Source organism: Syngnathus acus, chromosome 3, assembly GCF_901709675.1.
Source record: "Syngnathus acus chromosome 3, fSynAcu1.2, whole genome shotgun sequence".
Lineage (NCBI taxonomy): Eukaryota > Metazoa > Chordata > Actinopteri > Syngnathiformes > Syngnathidae > Syngnathus > Syngnathus acus.
Genome location: NC_051089.1, coordinates 14,180,932 through 14,195,181, shown reverse-complemented (window position 1 = coordinate 14,195,181; position 14,250 = coordinate 14,180,932). Strand labels below are relative to the sequence as shown.

The window sequence follows — 14,250 nt, the reverse complement described above, 5'->3', positions numbered from 1 at the left end:
TCAAAAGTCTGGTTAACTCACATAGAGAAAGCAAAACGTGGTAGAACTTCATTTACGTTATTCTAACACCATGTTAAAAATGAAGTGAATTGCTGCTAAATTGTCCGTTGATAATATAAACGGACTTATCAAAACGTATTTTGTGGTAATTCTACTGTATCTGTGTGCTTTAAACAAAGGTTTTCATGATTGATGCACTTGTCTGGTTTCCATGGACGGCAGTCACTCAGCTGAACACGACAGCCACATAAAAACTAAGCTCGACAGTCCAGCGTCTTTAAGTTACAATGCCGCAGTTACTTTTAATTTCCCAATTTAAAATGAACATGCCAGCAGCATCTAAAGGTTCTTTGCTGGCGCTGCTGTTTGTGACTCTGTCCACCCGCGCTGTATTTTGGAGGCTTAAGGAACTGTGTGTCAGCTCATCCAATGAACAGCCAGAGTGCAGCACACACGCCTGTGCTGAGCGAGGATGCGCTGGGAGTTTTGTTCGGAAATGCTCCAGCAGTGCTGTACAGTACTATGTGTAAACGGGGCCATCTTCAGCGGGGTCGCACTTGCCACCCTTCTGGCTCTGCCAGTGCATGCACACAGTTGAGAAATAATGACATCTCCTAGGGGGACAAGGGAAAAACTGGGAAAAAAAACTATCTGGGGGGGGGAAAAAAAAGATAAATTCTGAGAAGAGGCCATAGTGGGAGGACTCCGCCTTCCAGGACGACCATCCTGCTATGGATGCCTAGTAGGCAATTTTTAACATAATATAATCCATCCATTTTCTGAACCGCTTAGTCCCCACGGGGGTCGCGGGTGTGCTAGAGCCTATCCCAGCCGTCATCGGGCAGTAGGCGGGGGACACCCTGAACCAGTTGCCAGCCAATCGCAGGGCACACAGAGACAAACAACCATTTGCACTCGCACTCACACCTAGGGACAATTTGGAGTGCTCAATCGGCCTACCAAGCATGTTTTTGGGATGTGGGAGAAAACCGGAGTGCCCGGAGAAAACCCACGTAGGTCCGGGGAGCACATGCAAACTCCACACAGGGAGGACCGGAGGTGGAATCGAACCCGCACCCTCCTAACTGTGAGGCGGACTTGCTACCCAGTGCGCCGCCAACATAATATAATATTATACAATATTAGTTAGAATAACATGAAAGTCCATTTGATAAGCGCAGCATGGATGCCTAGTAGGATGGATGCTGAGTAGTCAATTTTAACTTAATATAATGCTGTACAATATTAGTTAGAAAAACATGAAAGTCCATTTGATAAGCGCAGCAGGAACACGTCATGAGTGAAATGGGCCCCCAACTCCCCCGCCTAGTTGCATAAATCTTCATAGCGCGGCCCACCTCAGATCTTGTCAAGGTCAGTTGGTGCACAATCTTGACAGCGACATCAAAGTCAGTCATCGTCACCAACCCTGTTTCGAGGCGGGGGTAGGCGAGAGAGCAGAAGTACGAATACACGTACTTCAATTAAATGCGACTGTATCTGAATCTGTCATGTTTTAAACATTTCTATCGAGATACATATAATCTGACATCCATAACTTGAAAATCCTTTACATTTTAACCTTCAATTTCAACAACTGAGGTTTCAAAACATGAGTGGAAATCTCCTGGGTTGCAAGCCAACTGGCTCACAATTCAGTTACGTCTGGCTCATGGATTGATGTGATCACTAGCATGGAGGTGGTCTATACATTGAACACTATTAAATCACAAGTGTCAGAAGTCTCAATAGTAGTTGCAAATTCTAGACTCCCCGCCACCAAAAGTAGGCTAATAATAATTCAACTATACATGACTAGAAACAAACTATCTAGTGCATTGTAACTGTACCACACACACATTAATGCGACATAAGACATCATTATAACCACTCCAAAATCATGCAAAGTGTCTTTTTAACAGCAAGGGGTCTGTTTAAGAAAATGCTCTGACAAGAAACGCTAATCTGCTGTGTATTTATTTGTACCCTTGCTCGCAGCTCCAACACCACAACAAGAGTAACAAGGCTTTAATATGGTCACTATGGTAACTCTTAATCATGCAACACACACCAGACAACAAATATAACGTGCATGAATTATACAAGCAACATAAAAACTGGGGTATTAGAAGATAGAGCAATAATATGTATGTCGTTTTTGATTGTATGCTAATTGTCCTGATAACAAGTACTCTGAATTGGTTCCACAGTAGACTGGGGGGTTTAGGGCGGTGAACAGTGTACTGACAAGATTTTGTCACAGATGTTAAGATATGCGCTAGCTATTTGATGTTGTTCTCCTGGGCCTCCTTTAAAGATTAATTTTGTTTATCACTTGCAATAGTTTGGAGCCAATATACATTCAACTGGAACAAGAAATGGCCTATGCGGGACACCTTATGTAATATACCATATCATTTGGTTTATTCTTAACTAGCAAACAAGACCAAAGACCTTTAAGAAAATTTCAAAATCTGCTGTGGTTCTGAAAACAAACTGCCATTTGTATCAAAGGTCAAGATTTAATGCAATGGAAACATTGTTAATTGAGGCTTGGCACCATTGATGGTCGCCTTGGTAACGTGCTCTTTAGTATTGTCATAGTTTTTTGTCGTTTCAATTCTTCAGCATTCTCCTTATTTTCACCAGAGAAGACTTCTTTAGTATTAGGAAGTCTATTCAAGGCCTGTTTTTTGATATATTACCCGAGGACGAGCAGCACTATATGTATATTGCATGGCGGAGACACAGGCAACGTTTGGGTTTGTCTAGTCCACTTCATGTGTCCACACTGTGTGGTCCTATATCAGTTTTTGTGTGCCCGAACAAAGGTGTTCCACATGTTCCAAAACAACAAGCTAACAATGACAGAACGAGCAGCTAAACATGCAGTGGCATCTTCTGTAGCCGAATCAAGTTTGCCATTCAAGTTCCATCTCGTCATTGTCCCCTCGTTGTCACGTTGCTGTTCGGCAATGATCCTGGCTTTCCAGAAAGCTTGAATTGTGCCTCATTGTCGATGCCATTTTAGAGGGTCCTAATGCTGTTTGCTTTGCACAAACCGAGAGTATTTATTTATCAATGATGGTGGAGGTACGTAATCCTCATATTGCATACAATCCTCTAATTGGTTTACCACCCCAATCTACATAAAATTTAATGATGTCCTCTGATTGGTTCATCGGGTATACATACATATGACGACAGATTTTGGAATTCGGTCCACACAAAAGGCTTTGTTTTTTGAGAAAATTAAAGGTACCATATGGTGTGGAAAGTACGGTATTTAGAACTTTTGAATACGAGCAGCCAGTAAATGGACACCAAATACTAAAAGCAGTACACTTAAAGAGGGAAAAGATATGCTAGAACAAATAATTTGAATATTTGTGTAAAATATCTGAATCTGATACACACATGATTAACCTAAACATGCAAATTCAGTTCATTCGCTTTGAGGTGGATATACAAATGTAGCATACATATTTCGTTGGCATCGGGCTTTGTGGTGGAGTAAGGTCATCAACCGCATGAGCCTCCATTTAATGCATTCTATCCAGTCAAGAGGCAGAGGCGCTCATGAAGAACATTTTAATTGCTCCTGGTTTGAATCAGGCTTATTCACACGGCTCATGCTGAAGAGTTGTGGGAAATTATATACAATTATCTTACTCATTATGTATTCAATTCAGTTAAGACCTCAGATTATAAAGTATGTTTGGAGGTGACAGCGTAGAAGATATTAGCACTGTAATTTGTTTTTTTATTAGAATTGAAAAAATGCATGCACATCAAGTGGCAATGGATTAATGCAATGGCCTTCGGATGAATGTATTATATACACACAACGGTATATTATGAATTTCTGGTGGAAAAGTGAGGCAGGGAATGAGTTTCTCCAGAACATACTGTACATCCGAACGCTCTGGATCTGCAAACTACCATACCACAGCTTCTTATTTTACATTGGTAATTCCACTTGGTGATGAAGCCACAAACTGTCTTCGCTTGCCTCTTCGCTTTTTGTCTCACCTTCCTCCCTTTTCCCATGCTCTTGGTGACAGCACACGGGGCCTGGTTGGTGTCAGATTTGTTAAGTGGCCACTCGCATGATCCAAAAAGATAGAACGAATTTATCTGATCAGACATAGAGGCCATCCATCATGAACACCAAAACGCCGCATCGTTTGCGTTGGGAATTAAAGACCTTTTTTCGGGAATACTGCGGGATTCTGGCGGGATGGAATTAGGACAGTATACGCTAAAAGGTTGCAGATGGGAGGAAGATCATCCAATATTAGAAAGGAAAGGTGGGGGTAACAAATGTTCAGTCTTTTTATTTTTTTATGTTATGTTTTTTATGTATTTAGCTGACCTCCGAAATGGAAGTGGTACACAAGTGGCAGTCTTTCTGAACGAGATTAGGATGGGATGAAACTCATTTCCATGAGGCAAGGCAAGGCACTCGATTCCGAAGCTTTGTTTGAGATCAGAGGCAAAGATTTCCTGACATTTTGCATCGAGTATGTCGAGTACTGAGGCGGTCGAGTTCCAGGGTTCTACTGTACGTAGTAACTGCTCGGCATTATTAGAGAAATGTGTACCTTGTGGTGTCCCTCCAAAACTGGTTAGTAGGGGTGTAACAAAATCCGATTTGAATCAGAAAATCAGTTTTGAAATTGAATCGTAATCCCACTGAGTCGTATTGTCCCACTTTATAATCAATCAGTTCTGTACCTCCGTCCAACGTCACTTTTTGTAAAAAACTGTATTTGACTTATTCTCTATTGGTTTATATTCCAGACATTATGTCAATATTACATTCTTTCGGTTCGAGCTGTCCAATAAGGTAAGACATCGGGGCATTTTCTCTCGACTGTTATTTCTTTTCATGCCATGTCATTAAGGGAGCTCTCTGATGCAGTGGAAGCTCTGAGCAGACCACGGTTTGTGCTGTAAAGTTAAGGAAAGCCTACAACAGCAGAAGTTTTATTACAAATGGTGGCACGTGTGTCCGGACATACTACTATTACTGGTTAATTCTGCACACAGCCACATCCCCAGGCATAAGAGTGATTATTTTTACTTGCCCTCTTGAAAATGAAAGATTAGTTTTGTTGTTGAGTCGTACAAGTTATAGTGGTCGAAAGAGTTGCAAACTTGGCATTCTGCAAGACAGACTTTCAAATTGAAAAGAAAAAGTGTGACGTGACCAGAATGCTTGTTGTGTTACTATTTCAGTCGTGGATGGGGTTGGTGCCTTGATGATGCCCCTTCGAAGGATACCATTTCACAAGGCTCGCTGCTTCCTGGGGTTCTGTACAGCGCTGCCCACCAATGCCGGTTGCAGTACGGCTCTGGCTCCCTGCTATGCGATGACATGGATGTAAGACAAGCCTTCAACAACACGTGCACCACAACTCACACTTTCTTTGTTATGTTCTGTGCTCTTTTACATTTTCTTTTTCAAACTTGATCTGTTTTATTTTTTGTTTGCTGGCCCAAATTAGATTGAGATTCGACATTTCAGTGTGCATGTTTCGATTTTTGCAATGGGGAAAAATATTAATTACATTACTATTATTATTATTATTATAATACTATTAGTGATGTCCTCGGTTTACAAAATGAGTACGGTATAAGAACATTTTGTCAGGCAGCACATGAACACGGTTATCATCCTTATTGGTTTTATGAGATTATTTTCAATTGACATAGAAGTGGTTTTCAAATATTTGCTGTAGTTGTGACGTTTTCAGGTTTAAAACAGCATACAATTAAATAGTTTGTACACCAGTGCAAGATGAATGGTGGGGTGATAATGGCCTTCTAGCAGATGCAGTCATTGGTGCACTGGGTCAGCAGATTGGCTTCCAAATTGGTTTGCATGAGCAGTCAAGTTTTTGTTCATTTTAAAGATCAGGCCCATAGAAGCATCGATTCTTTCGTTTTTACTTCACTTGTGTATTTTTTTTGTTTTGTAAGTGCTCTGTCAACAAAAGCACATTGGACTCATTTGATCTTGAAATGACTTTTCATGTTCGTTTCCTGTTTAGCCAAGCCAAGTGCAGATATGAATAATATATGTGCAGTACATCAAGTTGGGGAGATTGAGCAGATTGTAAAGTCCACAGACACATGGGCATGCTTGTACACAAGCACACGCCTACATTCACATACACATGCACATCCTTAGACTAGACTTTAGACTTAGACAAACTTTATTGTCATTTTGTCAACACTAGGTGTACACAAAACGAAATTTCGTTGCATACGGCTTTCAACAATGTAGTGGCATTTCGGCTGGTTAAGAAGTGACATTCTATATAAAAATATGAAATAAGATAATTATAAAGTACAAAGTGCAGCAGTGATAAAGTATGTAAACAGTGCAGGAGACAAAAGCAGTATTTACAAGTGTGCAGAGGAATGCTACGTTTGAATGTTCAACAGTCTGACGACAGCAGGGAAAAAACTATTGCAGAACCTGGTGGACCTGCAGCGGATGCTGCGAAACCTCTTCCCAGAGGGCAGCAGGGAGAACAGTCCATGGTGGGGGTGTGATGGGTCACTGATAATATTACGGGCTCGGGACACGCAGCGCATCCATCCATCCATCCATCCATCCATCCATCCATCCATCCATCCATCCATCCATCCATCCATTCATTCATCCATCTATACATACATACAATAATTTTAAGTGAAGGCCATGAAGTGGAGGAACAGATTTTGAAAGAAAATGTGTGTGCGCGCATACACATGCACACGTCTGTGTGTGTTTGTGTGTGTATATGAGCGTGGATGTGTATGAGTATGAAATTTGTCACAGCATGTCAGACCTCACATGCTGCCCCCACACCAAAGCTGAAGCTAGTGTAGAATGCTAATAGACGTACGTATATAACAGTTATAATACATTTTCCACAATTACAAAGAAAACATTGTAATTGTAATGCAAATAATCCTACTGCAAGCTACCCATTTACACACAAACACACACACACACACAGGTTTGCAAATAAGTTTCATACATTTGCAGAGGACTAATTGAAATGTGGATGTATCCTTGAGGCCCGAATGAAATGAAATGTGTTAAATGCATTTAAAGCCCCCCCCCCCCTAACCCTAACCCTCCCCCCTTCTTCTTAATGCATTCACGTCGGGATAATGTTTGACATTTGTCTCAGCGTTCCTCCAGGTCAACAATGTAGTTGTTTTTCTACTAGGTGTTTTTGTTTTATGACTTAAGAGCTTAATTTCCACATTTCAAAAGATGTTCAAATGCACGCACAGGGGAGAAGGATACCTTTGAAAAATATATACATATGTACATCAAGTACATCCTAAAGTTCTCATATGAGGGAAACTAACCATCCATGATTAACGTTTTCTTCATATTGTTTTTGATGGAATGGGAAAATCTGTCTTTCTCTGAATGCTTTGTAGTGATGCGTAGGGCACAATGGTGTGCAGTGGAGCACAGGGGCTTAAGCACTTTTGCAGAGGTGTGGGGGATGGGGGACAAATTGTTCGAGGAAGCCAAATTTATTAACAAATGATTATCCTCTTGCATTCAGCTGGTCGTCTCTATAGTGCCTAAAGAACTTACAACCAAACTGTCAGACTCTGGTTGAGGTAAAACACATCGACAGTAAAACATACATAGCCTGAAAAATGCATGTCCGGTCATAACAGACAAAAATTCATTTAAAGTTCATTCTTGTTGCTCTCAGGATCCTGTTCAAACATGGTGACAGCATAGAAACGTTGCTCTCCAAATAAAAGTTGAGAGTTTGGCAGCAATATCAAGGGCATAGACTGTTATAAAGCAGAACCAAAAGCAAAACTGGAAACTCAAATTCAGAGCTGGAGTATATGAAGCTAACAGAGGCACAAAAGCGTACAAGTACCCAGGATACACAGGAAAATGGCTGATTTGGAGACCATCCAGACAGATATGAGAGATTTCAGACACGTCACAGCAGACAGTCTCTACAGCAATCAAGAAGACCTTCGAGTGCCAAATGGCAGGATTGATGATGTCAGAAAAAAAACGAATGGGGAGGAGCGTGTCTCGGGCAACGAGGAGGTTACATGTGAGTTTATCACGCCAGACAATGGAGAATTTGGAAGAGAAACTCACTCGCCATGAAGAGAAGGCCAGGAGAGATCATATTCACCGACCTGGGATCACAAAAGGACATTTGTGGAAGCCGTACTTAGGGAGAACTTCGGACGAGATTTGAACTGAGCTTCAAAAGTGCTCGGCTCCTGCCCCCTCAGACGATGAGTCATCTCGATTGATTGTTCCAAAGAACTCATTAAAAAGGCCTGTGAGAAGAAAGGTTTCTCGGAAAGAAAATGTATGTTGATGATTATTATGCACCTGCAGTGATAAAGACGAGAAAGGAGCATGCTGAAGCAAAGCAAGATACTCAGAGAGAAGCTGCATATATAAGCTCTTCCTTTACTACAAAGACCAAAATTCCTTGTGGATAGAGCAAGGGGGTGCACAGAACATGAACCAATACCTCCTAACTAGACCATAACTCGAAAGCGTATCCATGCTGATAATATTACGGTTAGAAAAGGGGTCATCTTATTTAGGTTTTTGTGTGCGTTTACATGGCTTTTAAAAATATTTGGGTTCTAAAAGGGTTATTGACTGCATGCAAATAAGGGAAATAAGGGAAAGACATGTACCGTATTTTCCGGACTATAAGGTGCACCTAAAAACCTAAAATTTTCTCAAAAGCCGACAGTGCACCTTATAGTCCGGTGCGCCTTATATATGGACCAAATTCCTAAACTTAAACTGGCCCGAAGCATTGTTATGAAATCAATCATAAGTGACCCGCTGAGGACTATGAATCATGAATCAAAAAGACTATGGATCATTATTTTGTGATTATAAAGTAATTTGTTGCGTCTGAAGTTGAAATAAAAGAGATAAAATGGAGAATGATTTGATTTGGATTAAAAATCTGACATGATGCATTAATGGTGCGCCTTATAGTGCCTTATATAAGGACAAAGTTTTAAAATGGGCCATTCATTGAAGGTGCGCCTTATAGTCCAGTGTGCCTTATAGTCCGGAAAATACGGTATGTACGGCCTTGCAGTGGAACCGATGAGTGATGAAGTTCAGTTGTAGCAAATATGGTAGGACAATGGGTGGTAAAAAAGATGTTTTTTTTGGTATAATGTCAATAGAACAGCAAGATGAAGCACTTTAGGCAAAATGAAGGAAAAGCAAATTGATCTTCTTACAGGAGTCCAAACTAAGAGCTAAAGAGCATGAAAAGTTGAAGAGAAATGGCTAGAATTAAGAGTAGGGGACAGTGGGTATGGTTGCAACTCTTTTTGCTTCAAGACCTTTAACTTGCTGAATTTTTTAGTTTGAGATCTCAAGATTAAATCCAAAGACATTTGTTTACGATAAATGGTCCCAATTGAAACCTCTCTAAAAATATCATTTGTTTACTATAAATGGTCCCAATTGAAACCTCTCTAAAAATATCACTCAAATATCGCGGTCCTTTGTTACAACTTACCCCACATGCTGATTAGGTAGACAAAATGCAAAAAACAGAGGCCAAACCTTGGGATATGCTTCAAAAGCAGATTTGTACAAGTAATATAAATGAATTGGAATATTATCAATCATAAATTGAAATCCCATAAATCACCCCATCAAAGTTGTATGACATCTGTTGAAGAAACATTCCACATATGTTCAATTAAAACGTGTGGCCTGTGTAAGGCGGGTTGCTTCTAGACTCCTTGTTGACAATTGAGTCTGCCTCATAAATATGAACCAGTCAGGTTTTGCCATCTGCTTCTCAGCCCGTGTATGCTGGTGTTTGATGTTAGAGTATGTACTACTGGCATCTGATATGCAAATCTGACCCAAAAAAAGTGAAATAGAAAAGCTACAAAAGTATGGAAAGTACATAGTATGGCACCTTGACTGGCTTCCAACAGCTTTTAGATTCACACTGTCCTGCAGAAACTGATATCGGAGTAAATGGAAGTCTGACGTCAACAGGTCCTTGTCAATAATTCTCGATCTGATATCATTGTACTGAAGTGCTCCACAAGAGACACCATTACTATTGTCTTGATACAACTAATAATGTATTGCGGCACGGGAAAAGTTTGTTCTATGTACTCTGACAATATGGCCTTGGTTGCCTTATTAAAAATTATAACTCTGTGGTAGGGGAAGCATAGAAAGCACATGTATCTTTTCTCCAGAACTTCTATGATTTAAGCTTCTTAGAGATTTATGCCTCCAAAACTGCTATGATTTAAGCTTCTTAGAGATTAATGTCATGAAAACTAAGGAGTTATTTATGATAAGAACCCAGTGCAGCCCCTGCAATTAGGGGACACACTAGCGGTAGTAAACAGTTTTTCTTATCTTACAGTATTAAGTACTGTAAGAAGTAAGTATTTACATAGACAGCAACTTTACCTCTCGCGATAACACAGAGCACATATTTAAATCTTGTAACCTTTATCTATTCTGCAAACTCAACTACTTCAGCGTGAAAAAGGATATTATGGAAACTGCTTCTAAGAACCTCGAGGGAATGTTAACCTCGATATGGTATGGTAATTTAAACATCGAAGGATGAAGTAAGTTATAGACAATAGTGAACCTCGCCTCAAAAGTCATTGGGAAGGCACAGAAACAATTTAGTTGTCTTTACTAACTCCGTTCTTGTTTTATTTTGATTTTTACTGATTTTAATTTTAATCAACTGGATAAACGTTGCAAAGAACCAAAGGAAAAATGTAATATATTTAAAAACTCTTTAATTCCCAATACCATCCGGGATTTGAATCATACTATCTCGTTAGACCTGGCTGTTAATCTGTTAGCTGCTTTGCATATGTTTGTTGTTGGTGCTGTTCTTTTTATCGTTTCTCGTGTAGAGACAAGAGATTTGATTTTGATATTGTAGACATTAAATGAAACTGACTGACTTTAAATGGCTGTGAAATTGCGTGGAGATTAGAAAGACAGATTGCCCACCAGCTGTGCCCCTGACAAAAGACTTGACGTATAGTTAAGTGGTGCACTACGTATTGCATAATTAATCAACAATTTGCCCCACACAATCAACCATAATTTAACAATTCATTTGATTACCACCAATAGTGTATAGCCGATTTATCTGGCTCCACTGACATAAGGCCAATTGTATTTTTTTTTTTCTTTTCATGAGGATCAACTTCAGTGCTCTCGGTCAACCAAAATGTTGATAAACCCCAAACCTAAATATTTAAGAGAGTAAAAGTGAATTCTGGCTTTCTTGGGAAATTTTCTGTGTGCACAATTATTAGTGTGTACTATTAGTGTGCACAATTATTATGCAACTAAAGTAAAAATGGAAAATTTCCCATCTCACTTGTTTCTTTTCATTAGTTCAAGTGAAAATAATAAACAACTCAAAATTGATAAATTAACAACAAAACCAGTGACTAATATAGCCACCCTTCTTTTTAATAAGTTATCCAACTTCCATCCATGGAGTCTGTCAGCTTCTTCATCTGTTGACATTTAACTTTTTGTGCAGCAACTACCACAGCCTCCCAGAAATCGTTCATATAATTGTACTGTTTTCCTTTAGCGTATATTTCCCATTTAGCAAGGGCCCACAAGTTCTCGATAGAATTCAGGTCAGGTGAAGAAGGGGGCCACATGTTTAAGGCCTTTACCGGCGAGCTACCAAGTGCGATGGAATATTGTCCTGCATAAAAATCATGGTCCTCTTGAAAGACACAAACTTTTTATTGTACCACTGTTTGAAGAAAATGTCTTCGAAAAAGTAGCAGTCCGTTATTATGAATTAGAGTTAATTTTAAGTCCATACCAGTAACCCGCCTTCACCTTGCTGGCGTCTGATTTGAAGTGGAGCTCTGAGGCTGTTACTGATCCAGCCACGGATCCAGCTGGCCTGTCAAGAGTCACTCATCAGTCGATAAGCTCTTTGTAAAATCTGTCTTCTGATATTTCTTGGCCCAGTCTTGACGTCTCAACATGTGTGTCTTGTTCAGTGATGATCAGGTGTCAGTCTTCCGTACCTTGGCCATGTCTCTGAGCATTAAACACCTGGTACTTCTGGGCACTTCAGATTGATTGAAGATCCAAAATATGGTAGCACTGGAGGTTAATAGGTTCCCGGTAGCTGCATGTTTGAGTCTTCTCAAATCTTTTGCAGTTAATTTAATTTTCCCTTAACCCGTTTCTTGTGACATTGTTGACTATTTTCAATTAAATGTTTATGGTTCTGTAATCACGCCCCGATAGTTTAGCAATTTCAAGAGTGCTGCATCCCTCTAATAGAGTTTTTACAATATCTTTTCTGCCCCATTTTCCAGAGGAAAACAATCTGCCTAATAATTATCCACACTGTGATCGGGTGTTGATCTGCTCGTAACACAAAAACACATCACTTGATATGCTTGTAGTCATGCTTATACAGCATGGAGTTGGAAAATATGCATGAAAATATCCATACAGTCAAAATATGCACTAATAAAACTGCACACTGTGTATTTGGACAAAAATGCTTGCTAATTTCCAATTATTTTTCTCATCAAAATTGTGTTAGTTTTTGGTGTTCAGTCCCTGTTCTTTATTCTGTGAAATTAGATTTCAGGTCATCTCAATCATTTATGGATAGAAAGTACACATTTATTAATTAATTGTAAATTCACTGGATTAATAATAATAAAACAATAATTGTTTTAACCATTGATTATTTTACATTAATGAAATACATTTACATTGTATAGGCCACAAGTCATATTCACCCTCACCCATTCAGCAGAAATGTCAAGGCAAGATGAATGGAGCTCTCAGTAAGCAAACTCTCCGATAAAAAGCACATTTGACCTTTTATTTGTTATCACTTGTCAAAACCAATTATACGTAACTGTGTTGCACACATTTCCTCTTTTCTTTCTCTACCGATTACTGGGAAATATCCACAGTTGGATTTGTGTGTTAGGCCCTCAACTTTGTACCAATGACTTGAGTGCACTTTGTTCTCTTACTCACAGTCAAGAAAAGCACTGAACCGTCATAATAAGAACAAATGTATTCTGCTTCTCGAGGCACAAATCTTGCACTGAATGTGTGTGACCCCGTTGCTTTGACAGTTACCATACATCTTCCTTGCTTGTGCGTGAGACTTGGCGTAACCCACAGCTGGATGTTTGAAAAGTCAAACAAATGTTTTTGTCTTTTTAAGAATGTGTGTGGCACACTGTGGTGTACGGTGGGAGCAACGTGCCACTCCAAGCTGGATGGGGCTGTAGATGGAACCAGTTGTGGCCAAGATAAGGTGAGTCTTCTGTTTCATCACTTAAGATGTTTATGTTATTGTAGTATCAATTAAACAAAATAAAATATAAAAAGAAAAATCCAAGACTATAATCATCCTGTTTTCTACTTTTTCTCGAAAAATATGGAATCTTTTGGTTCGAAGCAAGGTTATTTTAGTTTGGGGGACCAACAAAAATTGAAATGAAATAAAAATGCCTTTGAATAATACTACTTTTTACGTTTATAAAACTACCCACTAATATTGAAGAAAAAGCCTAAAAATTATTAGATGTACAGTATGACATGACTTACAGGACATATTTTATTGACAAATATGGGATGTGTTTTTAACTCTACCATACACCGATGAAAACTGTATTTTTTTTAGATGTGATACGGAAATAAAATTAATGCAAAAAAGTCTTCACCGAAATGAAATGTTTCTCATTGACTTGGAAAATATAATCTACATTTTATTTACAAATAAAATTAAATGATTATTATTATTATTATTTTTATTATATTATTATTATTACCAAAATTACGGTACAACATTTACAAATGAACAGCAAGTGTTGATTTACTCACTCTTATTTTCTTGCCAGTGGTGTTTCAGTGGGCAGTGTATCAAAGCTGGACATTACCCTGACAGTGTCAACGGAGGCTGGGCTATGTGGAGTGAGTGGTCAGCCTGTTCAAGGTCATGTGGGGCAGGAGTTGAGAGTGCACAGAGGGACTGTGATGACCCAGTGTAAGTTTTTTTTTTTTTTATGCAATAAGTTTTAACCCAAGTTTATATACTCGTACTAATCATGCATTTCATTAGTTACACCGCACAGTCAAATTACCGTATTTTCACACTTATAAACCTTTAATTTTCTCAAAGACCAACCTTTTAATAAGGTGAG

The 14,250-nt window shown here is 39.2% G+C and overlaps 1 protein-coding gene across 2 annotated transcripts in view; it reads left to right on the top strand.

The window, feature by feature from the left end:
* LOC119120476 (A disintegrin and metalloproteinase with thrombospondin motifs 7) overlaps positions 1-14,250 on the top strand; it is a 53,758-nt gene that overhangs the window by 19,176 nt on the left and 20,332 nt on the right. For both annotated transcript variants that reach the window (XM_037247384.1, XM_037247385.1), the window contains exons 9-11: positions 5,242-5,386; positions 13,269-13,361; positions 13,948-14,093. In XM_037247384.1, coding sequence (XP_037103279.1) covers positions 5,242-5,386; positions 13,269-13,361; positions 13,948-14,093 — 384 coding nt within the window. The remainder of the gene's footprint in view (positions 1-5,241; positions 5,387-13,268; positions 13,362-13,947; positions 14,094-14,250) is intronic.